The following is a 14,536-nucleotide window of genomic DNA, read 5'->3' on the forward strand; positions in this document are numbered from 1 at the left end:
CCCTCCTTTGTGATGTTGTTTGTCAAACCCGTAAACATATAGCAAGCTCTCATCCTTGATTACAATACATACAATTCCCTCTTAATATGGTAAATAGTTCTTAAGATGACATCAGCTGTTTTGGTTTGCGATTGCAAAACATGTGTACACTGTATATATTTTAAAGGTAATTTTAGATGTCAGTATAATGATGTTAAATGTGTATTAGCGTTTGATATAATTTCATGTTCGGGGTGCGTAACGTAATCAATCAACAAATGTAATGTTGATATCAAATTACCAACATTATATCCGAAGAAAATATTGTTGATATATCCAAACCAGTAGTACACAAGCCCCAATTAGTCATTTGTTTATACAGAGACCTTACAATACGTATACAATACAACTCGTATCATTTGGGGTTTTATGATTTTATTGTGAAATGTACATAAGATGTACGCCTTAAATGGCAATGGGCAATCCATAATTCAACCATAATAACAATTATAGAAACAATAAGATAAAACATTTTCTATACTGTTCTCTCGTACATGTAGATATCATTCTCCGTATTTACCTGGAATAAAATCAGGGGTAGACAACTCCTGTAAAGTTGTGTCCGATTAAAACAAATGTGGTACATACACGTTATTATTAAAGTCTGTCATGGCGGTAACATGCTTTTATTTTCCAGCTAATATGTGATCTTTTCAAGGAGGGGATCTTATATTTTCCAAACTGTCTTGGAAGTGTATCGGACGTTAAAAACTTCGTTTGGCTTTGGAGTGAGGAAATTTGATGTAAATCTTAAAAGATATTAATGCTACCACAGAGCACTGATCAGTTAATCTAAAAAACCATGTTTAAAAGATTTTTTCTTTAATTGGGGATTCGAAACAATACATAATGTAAAAACAAGTGGTATTTTATCGACAAATCGCAACATGGTTTAAGTAGCTTGTATTATTTCAAAAGTTTACAAATGTGCTACTGAAATAATTTGGTCAGTTGTAAATACGTGATTGGTCATGGTTTGAATCACCAAGTACATCAGCTAGTACAAATACTATTAGAAAATAAAAGTATACTTAACAATATGTCATGCATAATACCCGTAGGAAATACCTTAATAGATTGTAGGTAAAAATAGACATTCAACATCATAATTAACATATTTTGTGTTAATGTACATTTTCGTTTGGATTTTGTATACATGTATAACAAACTTCAATTGTCAAAATCCAAGATGGCTGTCTGTCGGCCAAGTTGTTATCCGATTGGTCTCAAAATGCAATATGCATAACTAGGCAACAAGAGGAACCTACGAATGAAATTTGAGAAAGATCCCTTCATCACTTTCTGAGAAATAGCGATAACAAACTTCAATTGTCAAAATCCAAGATGGCTGCCTGTCGGCCAAGTTGTTATCCGATTGGTCTCAAAATGCAATATGCATAACTAGGCAACAAGAGGAACCTACGAATGAAATTTGAGAAAGATCCCTTCATCACTTTATGAGAAATAGCGATAACAAACTTCAATTGTCAAAATCCAAGATGGCTGCCTGTCGGCCATGTTGTTTTCTGATTGGTCTCAAAATGCAATATGCAAAACTAGGCACCAAGAGGAACCTACATATGAAATTTGAGAAAGATCCCTTCAGTACTTTCTGGGAAATAGCGATAACAAACTTCAATTGTCAAAATCCAAGATGGCTGCCTGTCGGCCATGTTGTTTTCCGATTGGTCTCAAAATGCAATATGCATAACTAGGCACCAATTGGATCCTACATATGAAATTTGAGAGTGATCCCTTCAGTCCTTTCTGAGAAATAGTGATAACAAACTTCAATTGTCAAAATCCAAGATGGCTGCCTGTCGGCCATGTTGTTTTCCGATTGGTCTCAAAATGCAATATGCATAACTAGGCACTAAGGGGAACCTACATATGAAATTTGAGAAAGATCCCTTCAGCACTTTCTGAGAAATAGCGATAACAAACTTCAATTGTCAAAATCCAAGATGGCTGCCTGTCGGCCATGTTGTTTTCCGATTGGTCTCAAAATGCAATATGCATAACTAGGCACCAAGGGGAACCTACATATGAAATTTGAGAAAGATCCCTTCAGTAGTTTCTGAGGATTAGCGATAACAAGAATTGTTTACGGACGGACGGAGGGACGGACGGAGGGACGGACGGACGGACGGACGGACGGAGGGACGGACGGACGACGGACCACGGACGCAAGGTGATTTGAATAGCCCACCATCTGATGATGGTGGGCTAAAAACCATGTTTAAAAGATTTTTTCTTTAATTGGGGATTCGAAACAATACATAATGTAAAACAAGTGGTATTTTATCGACAAATCGCAACATGGTTTAAGTAGCTTTTATCATTTCAAAAGTTTACAAATGTGCTACTGAAATAATTTGGTCAGTTGTAAATACGTGATTGGTCATGGTTTGAATCACCAAGTACATCAGCTAGTACAAATACTATTAGAAAATAAAAGTATACTTAACAATATGTCATGCATAATACCCGTAGGAAATACCTTAATAGATTGTAGGTAAAAATAGACATTCAACATTAAATGATCAACATACAAATGTATTTTGTGTTTATGTACATTTAAGTTTGGATTTTGTATGCATATGTATACCAAACATTGAAACTGTAAATACATGTATGATTCTTAAAAAGAAAAATTATCTTTGGTTGTCTTATCATAGTAATATCCCAGAAGGTTCCAACGAGATGTATCCCAAACAAGATGTACATGTATATACTCTATGCCCTAGAATTCATCATAACAGATGTAATGCTTTCCACATCAATGTGTTTTAAATAGTATCATTACCATATAAATATAAATGTTAAATAATAAAAACAAGACACGTTGATCTGTAAAGCAAGAGCGCTTTCATTACATCTTCAGACGCTTAACATTGTTAGGATATATATAATAACGGACACTGGGACTTTGCTAATTCTAGTATATATATAAATATATATGTTGTATGCAAAGTTCAAACTACTATTATACATTTCATTTACTACAACACAATGTCAAATATATTCGAATGTACGACTAGGGTAGTGTTTTTATAGCACTATAAGCACAGGTTAACTAGCACATTATTATTTGCGTACATATCTACAGTTATTTACACATTTCTTTTCAGTTATTACTGTCAGCAATTTTGATGGAATCCAAACTGATTTCGATAAATCAGCGAAATGAACTTGCCCGGTTGCCAACATGATACTAACACTTGACAAATGTCGGTATTTACATATTTCACTGCTGTTGAAATCAAAAGCACCATTTCTATAAGTTCCATCGTAGAGGTCTGTAAATATTCTTGGATCGGATAGTTCGTCTATTTATAAGCAAAGAAGCATTTAGAGGCAGTTGCGTCAGAACAATGGAAACCAATCTGGAGATGAGGCGAACATCAGACGAACCGTCAATCCATTAGAAATAGTGAAGTCAGTTTGTAATGTAACATATCACGTGATCTATATATCATAACGGTTCCCGGCGATGATGGTGATCCATAGCCTGATCTGACTGTGTACATGTTAGCCAGGTCTAGTCAGTTCATTTCCTCTAGCTCTTCTGCATCATTTGACTGGTACTAAGCTGTTGTATCTCCTTATCACTCAGTATTCCGTACGTCTTACGGAACTTATAGAAGAAATATTGTCCCATCCATCCGCCGATACAAATAATCAGAGTAAGAGCGATGGTAATGGCGTGAAGAGCAACGAGGAGGTCGTTCTTATCGGAGCATCCGCTTACTTCACATATGACAGTACTGGCAATGGCGTAACCAAACCCCTGGGTGGCTAACCAGTTGACGGTGTTGGAGGACCAGAAAAATGCGAAGAACTGCAACAGATCATTCACATATTGTATAAATATGAGATAAAGAAAGTCCACATTTAAGTCACCTAGGTCAACATGATCACGAGAAGTAACCTAACAAAGTAGATCAGCATGATCACAAGAGGAAACCTAACAAAGGGTTATCATACATGTATATCTGTTGAAAACTTCCTGGTGCTATTATTAAGTCACATACAAATCATTGTTATATATCCAACTCGTGTATTCTAATTAACTACCTTTAAAAGTGAACACGGTAAGCCTAGGTCCTACAAGAACGTTATGTTGCCGCTCGAAGCAGAACGTGCACCGACTCGTCACATACACCCATGTTTTCCAACTTCTCCTTGTAGCATTGTTTACAAACATCAGTGTTTTAAAGTCCGTTATCATATATTAAGGTAATATTTTCACAGTAAAGTCTTGTGTATTGCTTAATCTTAATCCTATTTCACTATTTATAAAGAAATCGCATTTTAATGAGTCTGTAATCTACAGTTATATTCGCTCTGATAGCTTTGAGAGAAACCTACCTTCTTCCTGAATTCGGGGGAGACATCTTGTTTCATATTTTCTGATGTCGATCCGAGCTGGACACCGAATACTCCAATCACTATTGCCTGAAAAACAAAATCGTTTTTATCAATGTTGAAGGTCTTCACTACATATTTTCATACTTTTATGCATATTGACATGTATTACTAATCAGCTCTAAATATCTATTTTTGGGAGTACACCAATGTGTAATTGATTAACGGATACATAATTAATATTCTAAGATAGGTAATTTTGTGACGCGAGTTCAAGGCCCGCTTAAATAATGGGTCGAAATTGTCTTATTTTGTCATATGTAAGTGGTTTTTTTAAATGTATGAATATGTATTTATGTACGGTATATCTACATCAGTATTATCATGAATTTTGGAATGCATTAATATCTCCATAGTGACGTTTAAAATAACAATGATAGTGATCTCAGCAAAGAAAATATTAATATTTACGTAGCCATCATACTATACGTTTTAAGTTTATATCAATCAGGACTGCAATCACGTTCCTGCTTTAACTACATGAGATTCAAGTTATACTTACCAAGATACCCGTCCATATCTGATATCCAGTTGGGAGTGGGTATTTGTAAGAGGTCAAGTACACCAGTGTTACAATTCCTATGACAATATTGATGATACCGACCGGTATTAACGTGTAGCCTACGTATTTCGGGATCTTCAGTTTCTCCTCACGTACTTGGTAGTCCGCACCTGGAAAATTGAAAACACCTTTATTACCACAAGTAATATATATATTTATAGCTAGGTGATAACATCAATTAAATAAAGTGAACTGCAATCGCCAAGCAAGCGATTTATGTTTAAGAGAAAATCAATGTCGTTCTTTAAACAAATAAAAAAAAACTTCCTTATATTTTGAACAATCACCTATTCTTGGTCCTTACACACATATATATGCCTCCCATTGACTTTCTTTTTACACCTGCAAACTTTTTGGCCTTTTAGCATCACCGACGAGTCATAGAAGGACCAAAGCTTGATGATGTTTTTTTATGTTCATTATTTGACACATATACATTGTACTAGTACTCGTTCATTATCTACAAGTGGTATTCACGTTTGTATTTTTAATAATTTAACAAACTATTAAACACGTTCGAAGAAGTTTACTTTTAAAATCCGTAGATGGCCTGGTAAATGGGGATAGATATACATGGAGATAGGTCACATGTGACTCCAATCACAGTGCTCAAGAATCGGACATGATGTTTTATATATGAAGCCATCCGCATCTGTGTTTGTTGGTCTGGTCGTCTTATAGGTTAACAGATATTTTATACTATAAATAATGGCGATGTGTGTGCTGACGAGCCAGTTAGCCTAATAACCTATATAGCTACTACAGTGTGGAATTTCATATCATATTTCTGAATGATAAGACCATCAACAACCGTTTGGACCCAACAATACACTTTGGGATCATTTGTTTAGGAGCCGACATTAATAATGAGTCATTAATTTACTCTGAATTGGTATCATTTGGGACTGACAATGTTGTATCATTTCAGGAGATAACATTACAAGAAGGGAATGTTAAGCAGCGACATAATAGGGAATTACGCTCCAAATGATATATAAATGACTTGTCAAATTATCTTAGGAAGCACCATTACCAAAGCCGAGATATTACACAAATTATCTAAGGAAGCACCATAACCAAAGCCGAGATATTACACAAATTATCTAAGGAAGCACCATAACCAAAGCCGAGATATTACACAAATTATCTAAGGAAGCACCATTACCAAAGCCGAGATATTACACAAATTACCTAAGGAAGCACCATTACCAAAGCCGAGATATTATACACATTATCTAAGGAAGCACCATAACCAAAGCCGAGATATTACACAAATTATCTAAGGAAGCACCATTACCAAAGCCGAGATATTACACAAATTATCTAAGGAAGCACCATTACCAAAGCCGAGATATTACACAAATTATCTAAGGAAGCACCATTACCAAAGCCGAGATATTACACAAATTATCTAAGGAAGCACCATTACCAAAGCCGAGATATTACACAAATTATCTAAGGAAGCACCATTACCAAAGCCGAGATATTATACAAATTATCTAAGGAAGCACCATTACCAAAGCCGAGATATTATACAAATTATCTAAGGAAGCACCATTACCAAAGCCGAGATATTACACAAATTATCTAAGGAAGCACCATTACCAAAACCGAGATATTACACAAATTATCTAAGGAAGCACCATTACCAAAACCGAGATATTATACAAATTATCTAAGGAAGCACCATTACCAAAGCCGAGATATTATACAAATTATCTAAGGAAGCACCATTACCAAAGCCGAGATATTATACACATTATCTAAGGAAGCACCATTACCAAAACCGAGATATTACACAAATTATCTAAGGAAGCACCATTACCAAAGCCGAGATATTACACAAATTATCTAAGGAAGCACCATTACCAAAGCCGAGATATTACACAAATTATCTAAGGAAGCACCATAACCAAAGCCGAGATAGTATACACATTATCTAAGGAAGCACAATTACCAAAGCCCAGATAGTGTACAAGTGATTTATAACGGTATGTATATAGTATATACCATATATAAAGTAATACTTTAAACTGTATTTGTTCAGAGATATTTTAAGGGGATATTAGGTTAAAGGTTCTTAACATAAGTTTCTGAATACACCACTGCGGCTAGAACCTTATATAGAACAATTGGTTTTGTTAGTATTAGTAAAGGCAGTACAGGTACCACATTTTTAACCTGTTCTGTAAAACAGGTTTTACTGGGATCCAGTTTCAAGAATTTTAAGGATACGAGTATCGAGTGTGAATATGAAGTGATACTTAACCTGCTTATATTTTGGGCGTTGCCCTGGTCACATGTATTAAAAAAAACAAAATCTGTGATACTCCTGAACGGTATATCAGACACATATAAAAAAAAAATCCATTGGAAAATCAACATTGGTTTTATAACGTCTATAACAGATTTGTTCTTTGTTCAATTACATAGCGATGTGTAAGATTTACCGACATGGTTTCTGATAATGCAAGCTCCTTTTTACTGTTTTTAATTTACTACATTTCATTTATATATCATATAATGTAATTTATTAATCTACACGTGCTAAATGAAAGAAATATAAAAATCAGACAAACTATGTTTACAGGTATGTATACGGATATGGGGTCCAATCTACAACCACCTATGTTTACATGTTATGATGTGTGTTGTTCACGGACATGGAGCCTACTAGAAAATAGGTCAGTGTGTGCTAAATGGATATTTCATGCTGTGGTAAGTTGCCACAGTACCCAGCCCCGGTTAACATTTTTATCGAAAGGTATTTGAACTTACATGTATATCTATATAGTTTGTATAACGTTCACAATGATAAGAACAGCCCGCTTTCCGGAATCTTCGCTAACCAAGGCTTCTGATTACGTTACACTCCACGTAATCAGAAGCCTTGGCTAGCGAAGATGGCTTTCCGGGTGCACTTGGTTTTACCTGTAAACCGGTATATACATTACCATATTTACACATGGTACATTTTATACCCAAAACACATTTGTCAACAGTTACATGTATTAGTGATTTAAAGCTATACACTGGGTAACAGGACATATTTCAAATACTAAGTAATAGCTCTGGTTTGGTTTGGTTTGGTTTATTTTGTTTAACGTCCTATTAACATCTAAGGTCATTTAAGGACGGCCTCCCGTGCGTGCGACATGTATGAGTGTGGTGAGTGCATATGTGTGTTTTGGGAGGCTGCGGTGTGTTCGTGTCAAGTCTCCTTGTGATAGGCCGGAACTTTTGCCGATTTAAAGATAGGGCTCCATTCCCATGCTTTCAAGAAATTAAGTTATTATTATGAGAGAAGATAAACAATTGGAACTACTAAGAATACATAGTAATATTCCATATCAGTGCTTCGCGAGACACCCTGTACACTGTAGCAGACGACATAATGTATATAATGTAACACGCATAGCAGCAAATTTTTGCAGCGTCACAGGGATACGAACGTACAACAGACTACATCAACATTTACATGAAGAAAATATACATACCGGTTCCACATGGCACCTTACAAACCATTTTGAAAATTCTGTCGATCAGGGTATGTACAGCTGGATTGCAAATTGGTTGTGACTAGCGTACTCCTGCAATGTCGGCCTTTAAATAAACATGGGTATTGTATAGCAACAATAGCCGCATACACACCGTGTGAGAAACTGGAACACGGGTCGTACTACGGTAGGCCAGTCGCGCCATAACCTACAGCAGTATGAGTATTGTCTCGTGTGTGGGTTAACACATATCACAGGAAATGTAACAGGAAATGGAGAAAACTCGCACATTAAATAACATGACAAGTTTAGGATCAATCCGTTTAATCGCTATTTATATATTGTATAACATTATCGCAGAATTAACTTTACTATTCGGCACTGCTGATGTATCGTATATATACGTCATCGAAGGTATTTCGAAATTTTACTAACGTACCCACATACTCCAAACAAAAATACATGTATGTCGAAATGTCTAAGATCGATTGCCGTGATTAAAAATAGATAAAAAAAAGCACAATATTACACAATTTACACAGGTAAATTAGGTCATTGCATGATGTCATTTAATATAAGTAATATACAAGGTACGTAATATTTATGTTTTGATTGCTGGCCTTTTAACAGGTGCGTATCTGGGCTATAATATTAGAATTGATTATATTACACAGGCAAATGGTATTCAGATAAAACAAGAAATTGACCTGAAAATTTCACCTGGACTCAAATAAAAATATTTAAAGTCACACTGACCTGAAATTTACCCCGAATTGACATAAAAATTTCACCTCAATTCACATATGAATTTTTTCATGCTAAATTGACCTGAAAACGATCTGAAAATATCTCCATGTGAAAGTGACCTCATTTTCAGGTAATCTTCAGGTCAAGTTCAGGTCATTATTTTTTCAAGTCAAATTTTCCTCAAGACATTTTGCCTGTGTTCATCGAAAAAATGTAAACATGTATCCGGGGTGCATTAGGATGTTTATAAGGATACATGCATTTTGACAAAGAAAACTTTAATTAGCGTTGTTGTTATTCCAGAGCTTTTGTTCGTCCTGTAGCTGTGATCATTTGATGAATATATTCGCAAGAAATCGTATCAAAGCTTTTCAAGACCCTTCTAGAAAACATTCCAGGCCTGTACAAATTACATAGTATCTATTTGATACAAACTGATAACTAGTATGTATCACACCGCTGTTTCTACCCTATAAGTCTCAAAAGTGATGATATTGGCTTATATGAGGTAACTTAAAATAGCTTGATATCACGATCTTCATTTTGAGCACGGTACAGCTAGGAAAATAAAGTGGGTGAGGGAAGGCCTGGATCATCAGTATAACCCCCATGTGTTATATATATATAGATAAAATAAGGATGGATGAGGGAAGGTCTGGATCATCAGTATAACCCCCATGCGGTATATATATATATATAGATAAAATAAGGATGGATGAGGGAAGGCCTGGATCATCAGAGTAACCCCCATGTGGTATATATATAGATACAATAAGGATGGATGAGGGAAGGTCTGGATCATCAGAGTAACCCCCACGTGGTATATATATAGATAAAATAAGGATGGATGAGGGAAGGCCTGGATCATCAGTATAACCCCCATGTGGTATATATATAGATAAAATAAGGATGGATGAGGGAAGGCCTGGATCATCAGTATAACCCCCATGTGGTATATATATAGATAAAATAAGGATGGATGAGGGAAGGCCTGGATCATCAGTATAACCCCCATGTGGTATATATATAGATAAAATAAGGATGGATGAGGGAAGGCCTGGGTCATCAGTATAACCCCCATGTGGTATATATATAGATAAAATAAGGATGGATGAGGAAAGGCCTGGATCATCAGAGTAACCCCCATGTGGTATATATATAGATAAAATAAGGATGGATGAGGGAAGGCCTGGATCATCAGTATAACCCACATGTGGTCTATATATAGATAAAATAAGGATGGATGAGGAAAGGCCTGGATCATCAATATAACCCCCATGTGGTATATATATAGATAAAATAAGGATGGATGAGGGAAGGTCTGGATCATCAGTATAACCCCCATGTGGTATATATATAGATAAAATAAGGATGGATGAGGGAAGTCCTGGATCATCAGAGTAACCCCCATGTGGTCTATATATAGATAAAATAAGGATGGATGAGGAAAGGCCTGGATCATCAATATAACCCCCATGTGGTATATATATAGATAAAATAAGGATGGGTGAGGGAAGGCCTGGATCATCAATATAACCCCCATGTGGTATATATATAGATAAAACAGTGTAAGACGGCAAACATACTACCGGAAGTTGCTCAAATGGAAGCAAATCATTTAAGCCAAATCGACAGTTTAATTGATGAGTCCCCACGTCGATATATATACAATATTTATAACGTTGTACATTTCATTATTTGATTTGTTGAATCAATAGAAATAAGACTTATAAATGGGCTATTTTTCAATTGATGAAATGATGCGTTATTTATATGCATTTTTTCCAAATATGGATTTTGAATGTATGAATCAAAACCACATTTGTATACCAAATTTTTGACCGATTGGGCAGAATTATATACATTCATGTCCTTATCATGTGTGCATTAATCACCTTATTTAATGAAATCCTTTTGCATAGTGCTTCGATAGCCAAGGGTCTTGTCATCACTGATAATTGATATATAAAGTAAAAGAAGCTACAGTTGATACCGACAATGTCGGTCAATGTCCTCACGACATGACCTTCAGACACAATCCCCCGCACTGGACACTGGTGACACATTGATTAATGGACACGGCAAATTCGTTATCATTGAAGACCATAAACATATTTACACTCGCCCTATATGTGTAAATATTTGATAAACAGTTATCCAGTCAGGACACCAGGATAAAACCAAGGGATTTTTGTAACAAAGTTCGATTGTACATTAACTGCATGAAATATGAATTCAATTTAGATAAGATATCTTTACTTTGTTATTTTTCAGTTTGTAAGACAAATATTTTAAGTGATAAATTGCATTGCTGATGACATTTTTTGTGGAAAGTGGTGACCTACGTATGGACGCGTCGTAGAGGGATGAAACAAATGTATACTGTATATAACTCTTTTAAATAACTTTTAAAAGGCGCCAATATCTTGCTTTTTTCTTCTGTGTAATCCCTTACAGATATAACACACGACATACATGTATGCCTATTTTATCATAGCATGGACCCCATGCCGATTTTCCTATTCGTTCTTCACTGTGTTTGGGTACTATTTAATGCACATATCTGCATACTGCTATAGACTGTTGTATTTTTCCGTAACAAAGGTTTATTGAGGAGAAAGTTGACAACTTTCCAAACCCATTGTACAGTATAGAAATGAGCCGTTAACTTATAAGTACATACTACTCAGTATTCAATAATAAAGGTGCCGCGAAACGGGTACGTCTTCTAAAGTTATATATAGCTCCGCGTGTTTGGTTTTAATTTGTCTATACAATTTAACTCGTGACAATATGCTTACTTAATCGATCTTGTCTACTTTATGTTCTGTAGGGATGGCTGGGTTTGCGTGTCCAGCATTGCCCGGTAAACTTACCAGTTCAACAATGTACGTAATCTAAATGATGTACAAGAGTCAATATTCGGTGTTGGGACGGTCTATTAACAAGAAAGGGTTAATCAAATATAAAATTCATATTTTCACTGCAATGATGAGCAGTTAAGATTTTGCAATGAAAATTAAAGCGATTATTTGTATTCACATCTTTGAAACCTGCCGATATTTCTTATCAAAAGAAAGAGAGATAGATGGGTTATTTTGCAGTATTACTGAAATATTAAGACTAGTTTCTGACAAAATACTCACTTGACGTAAGCTTTTCATACACAGATTCTCCAATTACAGCAGACACGCTTAAAGTGCGTTTTCAAAATGGCGCCGTCAAGTTGACGTAGAGTAACGTCACAAAGAGACGACGTCATGAATTATACTACTGATTCCCGCACTTTTTGACACTATTAATTTCTCCGGTGTTTGCAATAAAACGAAGATTGAATGGTTTCCCGTTGAATATAACATATTTCACTCGTATGACATAATATATCGATAATTTTCACTCTTACTTCGCTCTCGTGAAAATATCGATATTCTGTCATATTCGTGAAATATATGTTATATTCAACGGGAAACCATTCAATACCCTGTATTTATTTCATTACGCCGAGATTCCCATGCACCTCTGGCTCGGAGTCTCCAAGTCAGCTTGGTATTAACGTCTGTCCTCGACCATATGTATCAACGTATCAAACACGAACACGGGTAAAAAGGTCGGGCGTTCCAAAAGATCAAGCGTCCCCGCTGTTTCCTTTTTTTTCGACAAAACCGGCGGTGTAAACAAAATCTACGTAAAATTCAAGTGGAGTAAAAAGAGGGAAAAGTTTATACAGTATAAGCCCCTATTGGGTGGCGTATCATCCAACTCAGAACAGGGGAAGTTACCAAGGAAACGGCCCGCCAAATAACAAGCATGTAACACGTGGCAAATTTGATATCGAAATGAACAAATATAGTTTTTTTTACATGGTTATCATACATTGATCATAAATATTCCGTAGTTGTTTGTGTGTCACATGAGAGTTGACCATAGAGTAGTTAAAATACAATATGTATTGCTTGTTACAAGTAATAATATGTATATTTCGTAACAGTGACTGAGAGGTGATATGTAATGTGAATATTCTGTTCACCACCGTACGAATGTTTTGTACTGGTAATTACACTGTAGACAACAATACGTGCTATCTCTATGATTCCTTGTTGTCACCTGAGTATATTCCGTGACCACAGGCACCGTTGTACCGGTAGTCCTTAATCAGATCTACTACTGTACACGGTAACACGTACATGTTTCAGTATATAAAATGTTTCGTCCTCTTTCTAGCCTGTCGTTATTTACGCACAAATTCTATTGTTCTCAGAATTAGTGGAAAGGTGTTATTATTATTTTTGTTTCCTTTTGAGGAAGAAAGGCTATTAAAGCATTATCAAGACGTTTTTTTTTTCGTTGAAGGAAATCGTTGTCATGAAAAAGAGAAGAGATTCAAAATCAATGCTGCACACATAATAAAAAAAACAGTATTTCTTTGTGATCCCTAGAACCATTAACGAAAAAATGTCCAAACATTGATCCTGTAGAACGTAGTTTTTTTTTACATCAAGTTCAAGTTCTTCACATAATGTACACAGACATACATTTGTATATAACACATATTATATTGGTATATTTGTAATGGTTTTATTTATTTCTGATATGTTCGCCAGTGTCGTGTATACGTTTTTAAAGTGAAATTAAAATGTTCTTTTTGCTAATCTAAAGGTTCCATTTACACTACACCAAACAGCGTCTGGTTGGTTAGAATAGTGTAGTTTTGTAGGCTTTTATTATTCGGTTATATACTTATCAAACGCAAACATACGTAGAATAACATTGTACCTATTCGAATAACACAAAAAAACACGTGTTTAATTTGGAAACAGTTCAATATTATTTTCAATGCTTTTTATCCTGTTCGGCCATTATGTACATTAGATAAATGGTCGTTAGGACAAATGTGGTGAGATCAACAGTACGGGATGTCAAGGTAAAATTAACGACACTTTGTTAAAGAACAGATTATCAATCTCTGTATATAAACTTTAATTATCAGAGAACCTTTTTATACTAGCCCGACAGCGGGCAGTCTAGATATTATTACATTTTTTTTCCAAGCACATATTTTATTTCCCAAAGCAAATGTTGGGCTGCCAGGGTGGTGGAGCCTTGGGGTCAGTCTATAGCACAATAGGTGTGCTGACACGGGAGGGATCTCTGTCAACCCTCCCGTTTATCTTATAAATATTCCCAAATATAAAATAAGAAATAGATGCGTCAGTTTTAAGGATAAAATGGTACATTGTTTAGTTGTCTGAAATGTTCTCGCCAT

At 35.4% G+C, this 14,536-nt stretch overlaps 1 protein-coding gene across 1 annotated transcript; it reads right to left on the minus strand.

The window, feature by feature from the left end:
- Nucleotides 1-3,087: 3,087 nt before the first annotated feature.
- On the minus strand, nt 3,088-8,657 carry LOC117342210. Its single transcript, XM_033904265.1, has 4 exons — nt 8,527-8,657; nt 4,970-5,139; nt 4,411-4,497; nt 3,088-3,880 (listed from the first exon to the last, which is right to left on the minus strand). Exons 1-4 carry the CDS (start codon nt 8,552-8,554, stop codon nt 3,599-3,601), a joined length of 567 nt encoding a protein of 188 aa, XP_033760156.1. The 5' UTR covers nt 8,555-8,657; the 3' UTR covers nt 3,088-3,598.
- Nucleotides 8,658-14,536: the final 5,879 nt, after the last annotated feature.

The sequence above is a fragment of the Pecten maximus genome, chromosome 14, assembly GCF_902652985.1.
Source record: "Pecten maximus chromosome 14, xPecMax1.1, whole genome shotgun sequence".
NCBI lineage: Eukaryota > Metazoa > Mollusca > Bivalvia > Pectinida > Pectinidae > Pecten > Pecten maximus.

Excerpts from the sequence above, each read along its gene's own strand:
- LOC117342210 (XM_033904265.1), bottom strand. The coding sequence starts at position 8,554 with ATGGTTTGTAAGGTGCCATGTGGAACCG. Across the intron at positions 5,140-8,526 it reads TAAGGTGCCATGTGGAACCG|GTGCGGACTACCAAGTACGT; the intron begins GTATGTATATTT and ends TCAATTTTCCAG. Across the intron at positions 4,498-4,969 it reads AGATATGGACGGGTATCTTG|GCAATAGTGATTGGAGTATT; the intron begins GTAAGTATAACT and ends TTTGTTTTTCAG.